The following is a 16,283-nucleotide window of genomic DNA, read 5'->3' on the forward strand; positions in this document are numbered from 1 at the left end:
ACCCATTAAAGAGGACTGTTAAAAATTGTGATAAGGAGCCAGACAGTGGTGGCACATGCCTTTAATCCCAGCACTGGAGAGAAAGAGGCAGGTGGATCTCTGAGTTTGAGGCCAGCCTGGTCTACAGAGTGAGTTCTAAGACAGCCAGGGCTGTTACACGAAGAACCCCTGTCTCGAAAAAAACAAACAAACAAAAAATTATGATAAGGATGAGGAAGTGTAGCTAGCGCTCCACAATTGATGGCTTCTGGCAGGAGTATAGGAAGAGAAGGACTCAGTTTTCTTGAAGGGGCTAGCCATGGGAGTTTGACCATGCTCCAGTGAGTTGAGTATATCGGCAACACAGATTGGACTCTTGTTTTGTTTTTGTTTTGTTTCTCCTTCTCCTTCTCCTTCTCCTTCTCCTTCTCCTTCTCCTTCTCCTTCTCCTTCTCCTCCTCCTCTTCCTCCTCCTTCTTTTTTGATTGGTGGAGGTCACAAGCATGTGGGGGAGGGCCTGGAAGAACTGGGAAATGAGTGTAATCAGGATGCATGATGTGAAATTCCCAAATAATCACTAAAATATTATATTTAAAAAAAAGAAGTTTTAAGGCTAAAGTGAGTTCAGGACCAGTCTGAAAACCATAAGATGATGTCTCAATTTAAAAGAGATGGGGGTGGGGGGTATAGTCAGAGCTGTTTTCCCTAGAGATAGTCAAGTGCAATGTATTGGTCAACAGAACAAACCACGAGTGAGATTTATCCCAGGGGCCACCATGGCAACACACCTGCTCAGATTCCTTGTGGGTTTCCTTTGGGGACTCAGCCCATGAAGCCTGTCCTAAGGCATATTACATTTCACATCTCAGAATCGGGAGAGACTTTCTTAGTTAATCTTTGTCTACTTTTGCAGACTCTAGGACATGTGCCAGGATAAACTGCCAGTACAGCTGCGAAGAAACAGAGGAAGGGCCTCGGTGTGTGTGTCCATCCTCTGGCCTCCGCCTGGGCCCAAATGGAAGAGTGTGCCTAGGTAAAAGCGAAAGCATAACTCCGTTCCTCTCCACTCCCCTCTGTTCCCCCTCCACTGAACTCCATTTTCATTCATTACAAGCTTTGTGCTGAATATATGGTGACTTCTTCAAAGTACTGCTCTCTGTCTATTCATGAAATATCTTCAGTCACTTGTGCTCTCTGCATACTTAGGGATATAATGGAAAACAGTCTTCGAGTAGTCTATTCTGCCTAATGGATATGGCATAAGGTCTCAAAATAAACCTGGCTTTAAACTATACAAACTACCCAGCACATGGTATGCAGCAGCAAGCAGATTTCTGAGTTCAAGGCAAGCCTGGTCTACATAGTGAGTTCCAAGTCAGCCAGATATACATAATGAGACCCTATCTTTTTGTTTACTGTATTGACACTGCATATTTGACTCCAATTACCATGAGACTGACATGTGTAGCAGGAATCTTAAAAGTTCTTATTAATAAAATCAAACCCAAGGTGAGTTATTGGGGTGAACACTGGAAGGTCAGAGAGACAGAACAAGCCACAGCTATCTCACCTCACCAGTTCCTCAGCTGGTCCTGTTTCCTCAGACTGGAAGCCTCTGAGTCCTCATCCAGAATGAATCCCAGCTGAACTGCTGCTCAAAAGCCTGAAGCTTAACCAGCCAAAAGCTTAACCAGCCAAATGCTGCTAGTTTCTGGTCCTCACGCCTTATATATCTTTCTTCTTTCTACCACCACTCTCTGGGATTGAAGGCTGGCTTTCTGGGATTAAAGGCATGTGTCACCATGCTTGGCTTTTTCCAATGTGGCCTTGAACTCACAGAGATCCAGATGGATTTCTGCCTCTGGAATTCTAGGATTAAAGGCGTGTGCTATCACTGCCTAACTAGTGGCTGTTCTGTTCTCTGACCCCAGATAAGTTTATTAAGGTACACGATATTTTGGGGAACACAATATCACCACAGACATGCCACCACTCATTCAATGAGTCAGACTTTATGAGCCATTGGGATTTGTTTCAATCTATCATTTTCCTGGAAAACATGTATTTACCTTTTATCTTCAGTATTAATTTAGTGAAAATAATATATGCCTCCCATAATGTGTTTAGTGCACTTTTTAAAACACTTTTTTCACATTCTCTTTAAAACCTGCTTGTAGTTGGAGAGCTTTTCTCTCTGGGTCCCACCAAGTCTCGCCAGTCCCGGAGCCCACTTATAAAATAAACACAGAGATGCTTACATTATTTAAACTGCTTGGCCATTAGCTCAGGCCTATCATTGTCTAGCTCTTACTCTTATATTTAGTCCATTTCTATTAATCTATACTTTGCCACATGGCTCATGGCTTACTGGTACCTTACATCTTGTTTGTCCTGGCGGCGGCTCCAGGCAGTCTCCCTCCCTGTCTTCCTGATCCCTCAATTCTCCTCTCTGTTAGTCCCGCCTATACTTCCTGTCTGGCTACTGGCCAATCAGTGTTTATTTATACAGAACAATATCCACAGCACCTGCTCTAGGGGTTAGGGCTGAAGCTCAGTTGGTTGAGTGCTCACCTAGCATGGACAAAGCCTTGGGTTCAATCCGAAGCACCATATAAACCAGGGGTGGTAGAGTACAGCTGTAAGCACAACAGTCGACAGATGATGGCAGGAAGGAAGATCAGAGGGCATCCTCAGCAAATTCAAGGCTAGTCTGGATTACATAAGACTCTGTTTCAAAATAAACCTGGCTTTAAACTATACAAACTACCCAGCACATGGTATGCAGCGGCAAGCAGATTTCTGTGAGTTCAAGGCCAGCCTGGTCTACATAGTGAGTTCCAAGCCAGCCAGATATACATAATGAGACCCTATCTCAAAACAATAAAAATATGATTTCATTGCTATTTCTGACTAGACAAAATGGGCAGATTAAATCACTATCAATTAAGGAGCATATAAACCATTCATTTATAGCTATTAATTTAGTAAAATCTGTGACCTAAAGCTTTAACTTCTACACTCCCTTGGCTAATTGCACATCTTAGTCTGTGGGTCTACAGAAGCTGAGCAAAGAGTTGGTTAAGCAGGTGATCCCAGGAAACACTGCTTGAGGACTTAGGAAGTGACCCATGCTTGACAAGAAGGAACTTCAGGGAAGAAGGGCTTCTTTTGACTTATAAGTTTAAAGGATGTGGAAAATCATAGTGGAGAAGGCATGGCAACAGGAGCGAGGAGCCAGGCAGCTGGCCACATTGCATCCACAGGCAGGAAGCAGAGAACGAACTGGAAGTGAGGTTTGGCTATCAGAATTCAAGGCCCGCCCCCAGTCACTCCCCTCCCCCAGTAAGACTCCCCCTCCTAAAAGTCCCACAATCTTTCCAAATATCACCAAGGACCAAGTGTTTAAATGAATGAGCCTTTTCACATTCAAACCACAACTCTGAGGAAAACTGTCTCTTGGTTTTCCCTCTCAAGAAAGGTTTTGTTTTGGTTTTGGTTTTGCTTTGTTTTGTTTTGCTTTGTTTTAGTCTCTCCATCAACCCCTGCTCTTAACTCTTGGGAGGCTGCTCCAGGGTGAAACTCCCTAGTCCTCCCATTCGGACCCAGGAGCAAACCTAGTATGGAGCTTATGGCAGCTATGGATACTTTGAGGGCTGAGTGGCAGGGCACCCTAGGTAGCTCAAGCACCATTTCATCCATTTTTGCATCTTGGTTACCTTTGTGAATTTGGATTATGTTTAATCACCTAATTGTATATATTCGTAATAATCATATTCCATCAAATACACATAACATTTAGGTTGGGTGAACACATTGTCTCAATAAGGGAGAGCCAATGAGACCAGAATTTTGACAAAGGTTCATCTTCTTTGATTTAAATAAGCAAATATAAATATGATGTAATACCTCTTCAATGTAATAGAAATTTTTTTCAGTCAGGATGCTGCATATTTATTTATTCTAAATGTATATAATTTGATGGATTTTGTGTATAAAGTAAGCTCAGCCATTACAGGCCAGGGTAGCACTTTTTTTAAAACATGCATATATGTTAAACTATTTGTTTTGGTTTTCAGTTGTTTGTTTTTGTTTGTTTTTCAAGACAGGGTTTCTCTGTGTAGCCCTTGCTGTCCTGGAATTCTGTCTGTAGGCCAAGCTGGCCTACTCAAACTCACAGAGATCCTCCTGCCTCTGCCTCCCAAGTGTTGGGATTAAAGATGTGCACCACCTCTCCATTCCCCACACCTGGCTTCTCTCTTCCTTTTGAGAGTGATAAAAGATTTAATTAGAGTCACAGAGCTTAGTATCTTTTAGTATAAGACTTACCTGATATGACTAAGTCTTTTGTTGTTGTTGTTTTGATTTTCAAGACAGGGTTTCTCTGTGTAGTTTGGGTGCCTATCCTGGACCTCACTCTGTAGACCAGGCTGGCCTCAGACTCACAGAGATCCTCCTGTCTCTGCCTCCCTAGTGCTGAGATTAAAGGCATGTGCCACCACCACTCAGCCGTGACTAAATCATGATCAAACTAAATTCAAATGTTTTTTGCCTACCTCCTTAATTGATTTGGTGCCATTTTAATTGAAAGGGAGAGCTAATGCTTAGGAAATGATCAATGAACAATAACTTTGCTTAACTCAGTACTTATTTTAAGAATGCAGCAGAATAGCTCAGTTAATAAAGTACTTGCCTTGCATGCATGTGTCCCCATGTTAATTCCCAGCATACACTTATGGGATTGGGGGCAGCTGTGCAATGGAAACAATAAGCCAGCATCAACTTGCATACTTAAACCAAGATCCAACCTACTTTGTATCTGGAAGTTAGAGCAATGCCTGAGACTTATGGGATTGCTCAGCATAGCAGTCAACCCCCTGTAAGACATCACTCACTTGGGAGAAAAGAAACATGCCTATCGTTGGTTAAAATTGCATTGTTAAACAGTTATACTCAACCCACAACTTTAGGCAGTAGTACATTTCTACACAACTATATTTTTTGTGATTTGAGTCAATATTATAGGAGTTTAGAATGAGTTGTTTAATGCTTTTGCAAAATGCAAATCTTAAATGCTTGTACATTTTGGTTTGCTCAAAATGTGGCTGACTTAACTTTCAAAAACTGTATGTTATACAATATAATTAGTAGCCAGGTGGTGGTGGTGGTGGTGTTGCATGCCTTTAATCTCAGCACTTAGGAGACAGAGGCAGATGGATCTCTGTGAGTTCAAGGCCAGCCTGGTCTACAGAGTAACTTCTATGACAGCCAGAGCTGTTACACAGAGAAACCCTGTCTCAAAACAAAACAAATATATAATTAGTAACTAGAGAAAAATATTCACTCAGAACACATGTAAAGCATAGGTACCACATGCCAGACACATAGCCCTAGAAGAGCTGGGGTCTAACAAATGAGCAGAGATATAAGGAGTGGGCATGTAATTCAGTTAATAGGGTGCTTGTGTAGCATGCATAAAGCCCTGTGTTCCATCCCCAACAATGCATAAATAAAGCATGGTGGCACACAGACATCTGATGCCAGCACTGGGAAGATGGAAACAGGAGGATGAGGAGGTAAAAGTCATCCTTGGCTACATAGCCAGTCTGGAGCAACCTAGGATACACACCTTGTGGGGTGAATATAAATGATGGCATAATAGCCAGGAAACACCTCCAAGAAAAGATAGGCATAGTGATATGAACCTGTAGAGCTATGCATGTGCCTGGTAAAGATCTAGAATACTTCCTGAAGATGTAACGTAGGCACCAGATAATCCGTTTCCCAGGCAAGGAGACTGCATGTGCTTGAGCATTGCGTGCTAGGTAAGGTGAGTACCTGTGCATGTGCACGTGCAAGAGTTCTCTTCCTGCAATCACTCACAGCTTCTACTCCTATTCCTTAGATATAGATGAATGTGCTTCTAAGAAAGCAGTCTGCCCTTACAATCGAAGATGTGTGAACACGTTTGGAAGCTACTACTGCAAATGTCACATCGGTTTTGAATTGAAATATGTCAGTCGCCGGTATGATTGTGTAGGTAAGATACAGTGGCTTTTTTTCCCCTTGCCTCCAAGCCCGTAGGCTTTCTCTACAGGTATCTTTTATGTTCGTTCAATCTACTATACTGGCCAGCTGAACAACACAAAAAACCTTGATATTAAGTTTCCAGCATTTAGGTAACTCCAGCGAGATTAATTATGAAGGTAGGTCCATAGTGACTTAAACAATAAATAGAACTATTATGGAGGCAAATATCTTGAGATGATGCCTTTGAGTTTTTTTTTAATTTTGTAGGTTTTCATTTAGTTTATATCTCCAATTACACATCTAAGAATGGGAGCAATAAAGAGATATTTATATTTGCTCAAGATTAGGAAGATCTCAGTGGTTTGTTCCTAACATTTTCCATTGGAATGGTTTTAGAAAAATGTATGAAAGTGACTGGAGAGATTGCTCAGTAGTTACGAGTACTTGGTCTACAATCATAAGGACCTGAGTTTGGGTCCCAGCACCCATGTAACAAGCCAACTCTCCCAGAAAACTCCTGAACCATAGCTCTAGGGAACAGGGACAGGAGGAACACTGGGGTCTGCTGGCTTCTGGCCTACCTGAGAAAGCAGGGGCCCTGAGAAGAGACTCTGCCTCAAAAAGAAAACCAGATAATCATAGAGGAGAACACACAATGCCCTCTTCTGGCCTCTACTGTAGACACAAGCACACACATCTGCACACATACGCACACACACATCACTTTTTTAAAAGGAAAATTATATGAAAGGGCACATGTTCTTTCCTCTTTCTTATTTTAGCTCTTTCTTAGTTCAAGTGCCAAATAAAATCACTCTCTGCTAAATCTGTTATTAGTCAGCTGTAAGTCTCATCTGTATGAAGTAAAACATTTTTATCTCTTAGTGAAGGGATCCCAAGCCTCAAAGAGCTTCTGAAGTCAGATATGTTTACCCATTGCCTGTAGCAAGCTTTTTTGTTGGCCACCAGCTCCCAAATAACAACATGAAAACTTATTATTAATTATGAAAGCTTGGCCTTTAGCTTAGGCTTGTCTCAACTAGCTCTTATAACTTAAATTAACCCATTTGTAGTTTTCTACGTTTTGCCATGTGGCATTACCTCTCTTCCACCATGTACCTCCTGTTTCCTCTCTGTGTCTGACTGGAGACTCCACCTTTCTCCTTCCCAGAGCTCTCTCTGCCCAGAAGTCCCACCTACACCTCATGCCTAGCTATTGGCCATTCAGCTCTTATTACACCAATCACAGCAATACATCTTCACACAATGTACAAATATCCCACAACAATTGCTTATAGTGAAGAGAAATTGGGTTGACTTTCACTCTCTATTCATATAACATGGGTGACAAAGGTATGCACATGACACAGAAAGCCAACCATTGGAGAAAATGTGATTCTTTCAGTCCCATGCTTAGGGACATGTCTTGTATCATCATGTTTGGACAGCACCCTATTGCTGGTTTTTGAACCATCTTGGGATGCGTCCATGGTCATTCCCTCAAATTTTCTTCGATACAAAATCAGGCACATAGAATTCATATTTGTCATAGCTTGGACCCCACCCTGTCAAGTTGACCCAGCCAGCTGTGCAATCCAATGACAGTGGTACAGTGTTCCCCAGTTCCCTGACACCGCAAGGACTTACCCCACACACTAAGTTAGGAATCCACATAGCTTTACAAGGAAGCAAATCTCTGACGTGCTAAAAGGTGCTTAAGATTAGCATCCGAGCTCCTTTTGTGACCAAGTTCAACACAATGCACTGTTCTGTATGCTTAACATCTACAAAAGCATAGACAGGAGGTGGGGTGGAGAGCAGAGCCCTTGAAGCTCCCACCTGGGTGGAATCTGGCCAGTTTTCCACCTCTAAAGCCAGCAGACGAGCTCAAACCAGCCTGACCCTTTCCCCTGGCAGCTTCTGAACAAATGTCCATGCCCATGAATTCAGATGATGTCAGTGGTTCCTGGCTGATCCTGTCTTTTCTTTATGAAAAGTTCCAAGGCCGTCCAAAATTAGAATTCATTTTTCTGGTATTGTTACTTAGTTTCAGATTACATGGATAAAAAGCAAACCAATCCAAATTTTAGCATTTATTTTCTGATACTGTCACTTAGTTCCAGATTACTTAGATGAAAATGTTAAGGAGAAACGCCAAACATCTCAGGAGATTTCAATAGCATTAATAATAAGCAGGCCACAAGGTCGCTCTGGGGAGGTGAGTTGCAGGCGCCCTTCCTACATACCAGACAGGCGCCAGGGAAAGCCAGGGGTCTGGGCCAAAGGGCTTCTGGTTTTGAACACCTCTCCACTCTCAGGCAGCACTTCGTTTGCTGAGGTCTGAGTGCTTGGCCTTGAAGTTATTCAAGTGAGAAGGCCACCCTTTCAGCAAGCCCTTTTATCATCAAGTTGTCCACTGGAATGTTCCCCTTTTCAGATATAAATGAGTGCGCTCTGAATACCCATATGTGCAGCCTCCATGCCAATTGCCTCAATACTCAAGGATCCTTCAAGTGCAAATGCAAGCAAGGATATAGGGGCAATGGACTTCAGTGTTCTGGTAAGTAGAATTTGGTCATGACAGTTTTGCTGTCTACCCCCCCACACACACAAAAGTATTCTTTCCAGTTCTTTTCCCAGATCTTTCTCTCCCTGTCTCTCTGTCTCTGTGTCTCTGTCTCTGTCTCTGTCTCTGTCTCTCTCTCTCTCTCTGTGTGTGTGTGTGTGTGTGTGTGTGTGTGTGTGTGTGTGTGTGTGTGTGAGCCTTGTGTCTTTTCCTAGCTGGGCTGTATTCCTGGTACTCACAAAAGTTATAGGCACGAAGCTGAAAAGATTGAGGGCTGGAATGTCGCTCAGTTAGTAGAGTGCCTAACATGTACAAAGCCTGGCCCCCAGGACTGAATAAATGAGGCGTGATAATCCCAGCACTTAAAAGAGGTAGAGGCAGGAGGCTCAAACATTCAAGGTCATCCTCTAATACTTAGTGATTCTGGGTCTAGCCTGGGACACATGAGACCCTGTCTCAAAAACAAACAAACAAAACCTAGGAGGAAAAAAACACACACAAGGGTGATACACATTTTCATCTGGACTTTTTTTTTTTTTTCAGAACAACAACCAAAACAAACTAGGATACAGTAGATACCATTTCTTCTTGTCATCCGAAAGCCTGCATTTGTGTGTGTGTGTGTGTGTGTGTGTGTGTGTGTGTGTGTGTGTGTGTGTGTGTGTGTGTGTGGTGTTTGTGAGAGCATGCATGTACAGGTCAGAGGAAACTTTCTGGAGTCAGTTCTCTCCATCCACCTTTTTGTGAACTCTGGAGATCAAACCAGGCTTGTGCATCAAGTGCCTCTAATGAGCTAAGCCATCTCACTGGTCCTGTTTGTTTGCTCTTGTTGTTGTTGTTGTTGTTGTTTGAAACAAGGTCTTGCTATGTAGTCTTGGCTGCCTGATACTCACTATGTAGTCCAGGCTAGCCTTGAACTGTTATCCTGCCCTGGCTTCCTGAATCCTGGGATTCCAGGCATGTGCTGCCACACCTGCTCTAGACTTCTTTACTGCCCTGTCTCAAGTATTTCCTCTGCCCTTTGGCACAAGTCTTGTAAGTGCGACTGTAAATCATATGCTGACCTGCCTCACGTCCCATGGCCCCACCCAGCCAAGTCTCCTGATGACACACAGAATATCTTCTAGGTTGTGCAAGACTAAACACTGTACCATGACAGATATTCAACAGCACACACATAAAAGGTTCATGGTATCCAAGTGGGCTGTGGCTGCGTCTGGAAATCAGGTTCCATGAAGACCTGCCAAAAGAACTGGGCAGCCTTTACTTTGAATAAAAATAATGAGGAGAAGCATAAATTGTGCCTGGAAATTTTTTTTAAGAACTATGAAACCAAATATGTAGCCCCTCCAAAGAAGATTGAGACCAATGGGTAGAGATTCTAGTCTCCTGCAAAGCTGACTGGATAGTTTCTAAGAATGGAGCAGGAACCTCACAGAGTAGTAATGATGTAGGCATGGATCAGTGTCCAGAGGGCATCTGAGATACCCAGGTCCTTGTGTCCCAGAACAAAGTCTTAAACACCAGGCTGGTATGGAGATGGCTTAGTGGGTCAAGTACTTTCCTCTCAATCATAAAGACTTGCATACTATAGATCCACAACATCCACGAAAATATTGGGATGGCATGGTGGCCTGCCTCTATTCCCAGTGCTTGGGAAGTGGAGACAGAAGATCCCCAGAGCAAGCTGGCTAGCCAGACAAGCTGAATTAGTGAGCTCTAGGTTCAGGTGAGAGACTCCCTCAATATATAAAATGGACAGCAATTGAAAACCTGATATCGATCTCTAGCCTCCATGTGTATCCATACCTGTACCCCAACATACATAAAACATGTATATACACATTCACAGACACCTCATGCACATAGTCATAAAAAAAATGGACCCCAAATAGGGCTCATGATAGTTCATGTGGTGGGTGCCTGTAATAGGCCAGTTCACAGTACCTAGAAGCTCCCCAACTCTGAGAAGGCAAAATAGAACATGCCGTGCATATTCCTAGATCCTAGATGCAAGGCAGTAGACTCTTGATGCCTTGGGACCTTAGGGTGTTGTCTACAAACCTTCCCAGACCCTGCAGGTGCAGCTAGATAGAGAATGTCTCTAGGAAACACGCTCGGCCATTGGAGGGCTTGGAGTCTTTAAGTAAATTCCCTTCCTTCCCCTTCATAGTGTGAGGCAATCATGAACAGCAATGCAGCACAGTCTCCCAGATTTCTCCAGTCAGACTGAGTTCATTGCCCACAGTGATAACCTGTCCATTGTGACACCATTTTTGTCTCCTCTCACCTCCTTTGACTCACTGTCCTCCTTCCCTACTATGCCTTCTGGAATCCTGCCCCAAATCAGCCACCTACACCCAAATTCTTCTTTGGGGATTTGCTGAAGGTAACTCATACTAAGACTGATACATCTCTGAGAAGCTTGTCTTGGAGTGGAAATGAGGCGACATATGTAGAAAGCTTCATTCAGTTGGTCACACAATAGATGCTCAGTAAAGTTTACTGTGATTAGCATTGTAATGAGTATCATCTCAACCCATCATGGAGGGCCAGCTGCTGTACTGTGAAATTCTATAACGATAATTGCAAAAGTGCTGTGCAGAAAAATAGAAGCCCCAAGATAATATGTGTTTCTTTAAAAGGGCAATTTGCCTCTATGTGGCTATCTCCTAACGTCCATGGCTAAAACTTGAAGAATTAGAAATAACTACCTAGAGGGGCCATGGATGGAGCTCAGTTAGCAGAGTGCTTGCCTAGCATGCATAAGGCTCTGCGTTCCCTAGCACCACATTAATGGAATATGGTAGCACACACCTGTGATCCCAGCACTAGAGAAATAGAAGCATAATTAAAAGGTTGGGTTATCCTTGGCTACATGGTGCATTTGAGACCACCCTGGACTACATGAGGTCCTATCTGAGAGAGAGAGAGAGAGAGAGAGAGAGAGAGAGAGAGAGAGAGAGCTAGCTTAATGGGGGGAGTGTGGAGTTGTTTTCAGCCCCTGTTTTCTATACTGTAGCCCAGTGCATTAAAATTGTAAATCTTATATCAACACAAACATTTCTTGTGACAAAGAGACTTCTATTTTTTAGCATCTAGGTGCACAGCTTTTGAAATATAATTACCTTAGCTGGACTCATAGGTTCTTGGCTTTGAACCTGTGAACTGAGAACAAGTATTTACCTTCCAGTATCTCAGTTTCCATGTGTGCAAAAATAGGTATTGCAACATCTACCCCTTAATATTGTTTAATATTAAATGAAATAATCCCTACAGAATAAACAAATATACACATACAGTGCTAACCACCAGCCCAGAATATAATACTCAAAAATATGTTTGATTATTTCTCATGTGTTTTTTTTCAGTGTTTTTGTTTGTTTATTTGTTTCATTTTGTATTTTGTGAGACAGTATCTCTCATGTCCTCAGTTGGCCTTGAGTTTCCTGTGTAGCTGAGGATCATATTGCACTTCTGAACCCCTGCTTCTACTTACTGGTTATTTGGATTACAGGCATGTGCCACCACATCCAATTCATTTAGTGCTGCAGATCAAACCCAAGTCTTTGTGTATCCTAGACTAGCATGCTCCCAAATGAGCTACATTCCCAGACCTGGTTTTAAAGATTGGTATTTTTCATTTTTAAATTTCTATTTATTGCTTGTATGTGTGTGATATGTGGTGTGGGATGCACATGCCCTGGTTCAAGTGCGGCAGTCAGAGAACAACTTTGTCGAGTCAGTTCTCTTCATTTACATGTTTGTGGGTTCTGGGGATCAAAGTCAGGTCACCAAGCTTATAAGGCAAGAGCCTTTACCCATGGAGCCACCTTGCTGGCCCTAATATGTTTCTTTTTTTCAACCATTCGTGGGCTGAAAAGATAAGTCAGTGGGTAAAATGCTTGGCATACCAGCATAAGGACCTGAGTTCAGATATCCAGAACTCTCGTTAAAGCTGGAAATAGCAGCACCCACCTGTACTACGGTGAGCTAGGAAACTGGGAACAGGAGACTCTCCAGAAACCTTCGGGCCAGCTAGCCTTGCATATATACAGTGGCAAACAACAAGAGACCCTGTCTCAAACAAGGTGGGAGGTGAGGACCAACACCTGAGTTTCCACTATGACCTCCACACATGTCATGGTATGCGTAGGCCAATACTCACACATGTGAACACACACACATGTCACAGGGGCGGGGGTTAAAACTAAAATTTTTAAAATCAGGAATCGCTTATTTATTTAATATTAGTTTGATTTCCCCATAGAACAAGGACATGTGTCCTTGAATCACAGATCTCAGGGAATTTGGCTTAGTCTAGAGAAAAGTAATTGTTAATCTTAAAGCATGAATAAGCCCATCACAGAAATGGCAGAAAATAGAAGATATTCTTGTGCTTTGCTCTCAAGTCCTAACTCTGCTGCTAACTAGCCAAGTGCCCATGGGCAAGTCACTAACTGACCCATCTACAAATCAAGAGTACCAGAGTAATCAGCCCTTTTCTGCCTCTTGAGTTCTTTTACAGCAGCATTTCCCCCATTACCCAAATCTAGCTCTGGTCTTCCCTCCTTGGCTCCTTGGTCCTTACAATCTCCACTGAAATTATTCAGGTAAGACACACAGAGGGTACTGTAGAAGACAGCTGGAGTTTATCTCAGAATAACATGAGGCACTATCAGGGGTAAGAATGGGCAATGACCAAAAGGGCGGTCAAGAAGGAAACATTCTCGCAGGGTCATTGTGGACAATGTGCAAAAGGACCAATGGGGTTGGTCAGCATGTGAAGGTAATGTATTTATGAGCCTAACTCTTAATGGCTGAGCCATCTTTGTGCTTTTTTTTTAAGTCTCTGGGGCAGTGTGTGGAAATGCCATAATGAAAACCATTATTAGCTAGGTGATGGTGGCATGTGCCTTTAATCCCAGCACTCGGGAGGCAGAGGCAGGCAGATCTCTGTGAGTGCAAGGCCAGCCTAGTCTACAGAACTAGTTCCAGGACAGGCTCCAAAGTTACACAGAGAAACACAGAGAGAGAGAGAGAGAGAGAGAGAGAGAGAGAGAGAGAGAGAGAGAGAGAGAGAGAGAGAGAAGAAAAGAGAAAAAAAGAAAACCTGTTATTTGTGTGCTCACCTAAAAATGAGTAGCAAAGTCTCTGGAATAGACTGCCTTTCTGAGGGATATTTTCCTCCCCAGTTGATTGGAAGGCCCCTTTTGAATTAACTCTTTTTTTTTTTTTTTTTTTTTGGTTTTTCGAGACAGGGTTTCTCTGTGTAGCTTTGCGCCTTTCCTGGAACTCGCTTTGGAGACCAGGCTGGCCTCGAACTCACAGAGATCCGCCTGCCTCTGCCTCCCGAGTGCTGGGATTAAAGGCGTGCGCCACCACCGCCCGGCTTGAATTAACTCTTAAGAGAAGAAAATAGAGTGAATCTTTGTTCTTTATCAGAAAGCCTCCTGGCAGGTGAGAATCTTGGAATCTTTCTGGCAATTTAGAAAGTTGTGGCTCCACCCAGTACCAGTCAGACCCCATTGTGCAGCCAAAAATCATATAGCAGAATATCTAAAAAAAGAATTGATGAGGGACTGGAGAGATGGCTCAGCGGTTAAGAGCACTGACTGTTCTTCCAGAGGTCCTGAGTTCAATTCCCAGAAACCACATGGTGGGTCATAACCACCTATAATAAGATATGGTACCTTCTTCTGGTGTGCAGGCAAATGTGCAGGTAGAACACTATATATAATAAATAAATCTTTTAAAAAAGAATTAAAGAAAGAAAAATAAATTAAAGAAAGAAAAAATAAAAAAGACAAACATTAAAAAATTAAAAAAGCCATGCTTTACCATAGGAAAATGTAGCCTTCTGTTGATGGGCCTCAACAAAGCCCTGCTATGTCTGCCCTCCTTCCTTTCATATGGTATTTTAATTCTGAACAAAGGGGGCAATTTTAGTACTCTCTCTCTTTTCATGTGATATTTCAAATTTTAAAGACAGGCAATACTGATATTTACCCCTTCTTTTATCTATCACTGTTTTTCACTTGCAAAGTTAATATGTTGCCAGGGACACAGGAAGTATAGCCAGAAGTGGCCCAGAAATGATGACTATCAAGCCCGATAATTTTTAAATTTATTTTCCTTATACAATTTCATACATGTATCTAATGAATTTTGGTCATTTTAGCACCGTTCCCCCATTAGCCTCTCATCCCGCTCCTGCTGAACCCCTTTATCTGAAGTCTCCCTCCTAGTTTCACGTCTTAGGTGTCGTTTTGTTTTTGCTTAGGGGAAGGGTGGTGACCTACTGAGTTGAATTAGAGTTGCTTGCCTGAGCACGGGATGGGGGCAGTTATTGAAGCATGGGCAGTTTACCAGTATCTACACCATTGAAGAAAATGACCCCCTCTCCCCCGCCCGCCATTAACCATCAACTGCCAATAGTTCCTCAGAGAAGATGGGGCCTCACAAGCCCCTCCTCCATCCATAATGGAATGTTAATTAGGCTCCATCTTGTGCAGGTTACCAGTAGCTACTGTGAGATCATGAGTGCAATAGCTCATCCTCTGGTGCTCATATTTTTCCATCCCCTCTTCCATGATGTTCACTGAGACTTGGAGGGGGTGTTATAGGGGTCTTATTATAGCTGATTCTGGAAGCATTGACTTCCTGCCCTCTGACACTTTCAAAATGGTTGATTGTTCAAGAATGATCTGAACCAAATAGGAATTCTCCTGTCTTACTTTTCGGTTTAGTTATCCCTGAAAATTCTGTGAAGGAAATACTCAGAGCACCTGGGACCATCAAAGATCGGATCAAGAAGTTACTGGCTCACAAGCACAATATGAAGAAAAAGGTGAAACTTAAAAATGGCACCCCAAGACCCACCAGTACACGGACCCCCAAGGTTAACTCGCCTTCCAGCTCTGAAGAGAGCGTTTCCAGGGGCAGGAACTCCGATGGAGACCAAAACAGGAACGAAGAGAGAAAGAGCGAGGGGCTGGAGGAAGAGAAAAGTGACAAAGTGCTAAAGAACGAGGTAGAACAAGAGCGAAGCCTTCGAGGAGATGTGTTTTGTGAGTATTTGTTAGTCTTGCAGTTTACGAAAACAAACATGGCTCCTCATGACAAATGAACAAACAAGAGTGGACAAGTCCTGCCTTAAGAAAGATGGCTCAGCTCCCTTTCTGTAGACCGCGTCTGAAACATACAAACTTTTTATTTCAAAAACCATTTTAATACAATCACTGTATTAAATCACAAATAAAACCCCACACAGCAACTCTGAGGAGGCCACTCAAACACTTGTGCGGTTGTCCCGAACTCTACACACTTCAGTGAGCTTCTGGACACTTACAATGGCCATTCTGAAGCTGTGGCACTTCACTTGGGGTTTCACTACCGACAAAGTTTTGATGCACCTATTCTCCACAAAAAAAAGAAAAAAACATAACAGAGTTCAAACTTGGGGAAAATAGCTTTATTTCCTCTTTCATGACTCATGTGTCCTTTTGCCTGTATTCTGACCTTTCTTATCATCTACTATTACCTTTTCTTGGTCTTATTTCTAAATGCTATACTATACCCATATTCATACCTGTTGACATAAATACATTAGGGGCTCGGATCAGCATATAAAGGAGAACACGTGGTGAAATGTTTTTAAACCAGCAAAAGGAACATAGTTTGGCTGTCAAGTCCTCAGAAGTAAGGACCT

At 42.7% G+C, this 16,283-nt stretch overlaps 1 protein-coding gene across 3 annotated transcripts in view; it reads left to right on the plus strand.

Annotated features, from left to right (window-relative positions):
- Nucleotides 1-16,283, plus strand: part of Egfl6 (EGF like domain multiple 6) — a 68,574-nt gene that overhangs the window by 38,659 nt on the left and 13,632 nt on the right. For all 3 annotated transcript variants that reach the window (XM_037199132.1, XM_028883546.2, XM_028883547.2), the window contains exons 5-8: nt 893-1,012; nt 5,882-6,016; nt 8,444-8,566; nt 15,322-15,642. In XM_037199132.1, the coding sequence (XP_037055027.1) occupies nt 893-1,012; nt 5,882-6,016; nt 8,444-8,566; nt 15,322-15,642 (699 nt within the window). The remainder of the gene's footprint in view (nt 1-892; nt 1,013-5,881; nt 6,017-8,443; nt 8,567-15,321; nt 15,643-16,283) is intronic.

Source organism: Peromyscus leucopus, chromosome X (assembly GCF_004664715.2).
Source record: "Peromyscus leucopus breed LL Stock chromosome X, UCI_PerLeu_2.1, whole genome shotgun sequence".
NCBI lineage: Eukaryota > Metazoa > Chordata > Mammalia > Rodentia > Cricetidae > Peromyscus > Peromyscus leucopus.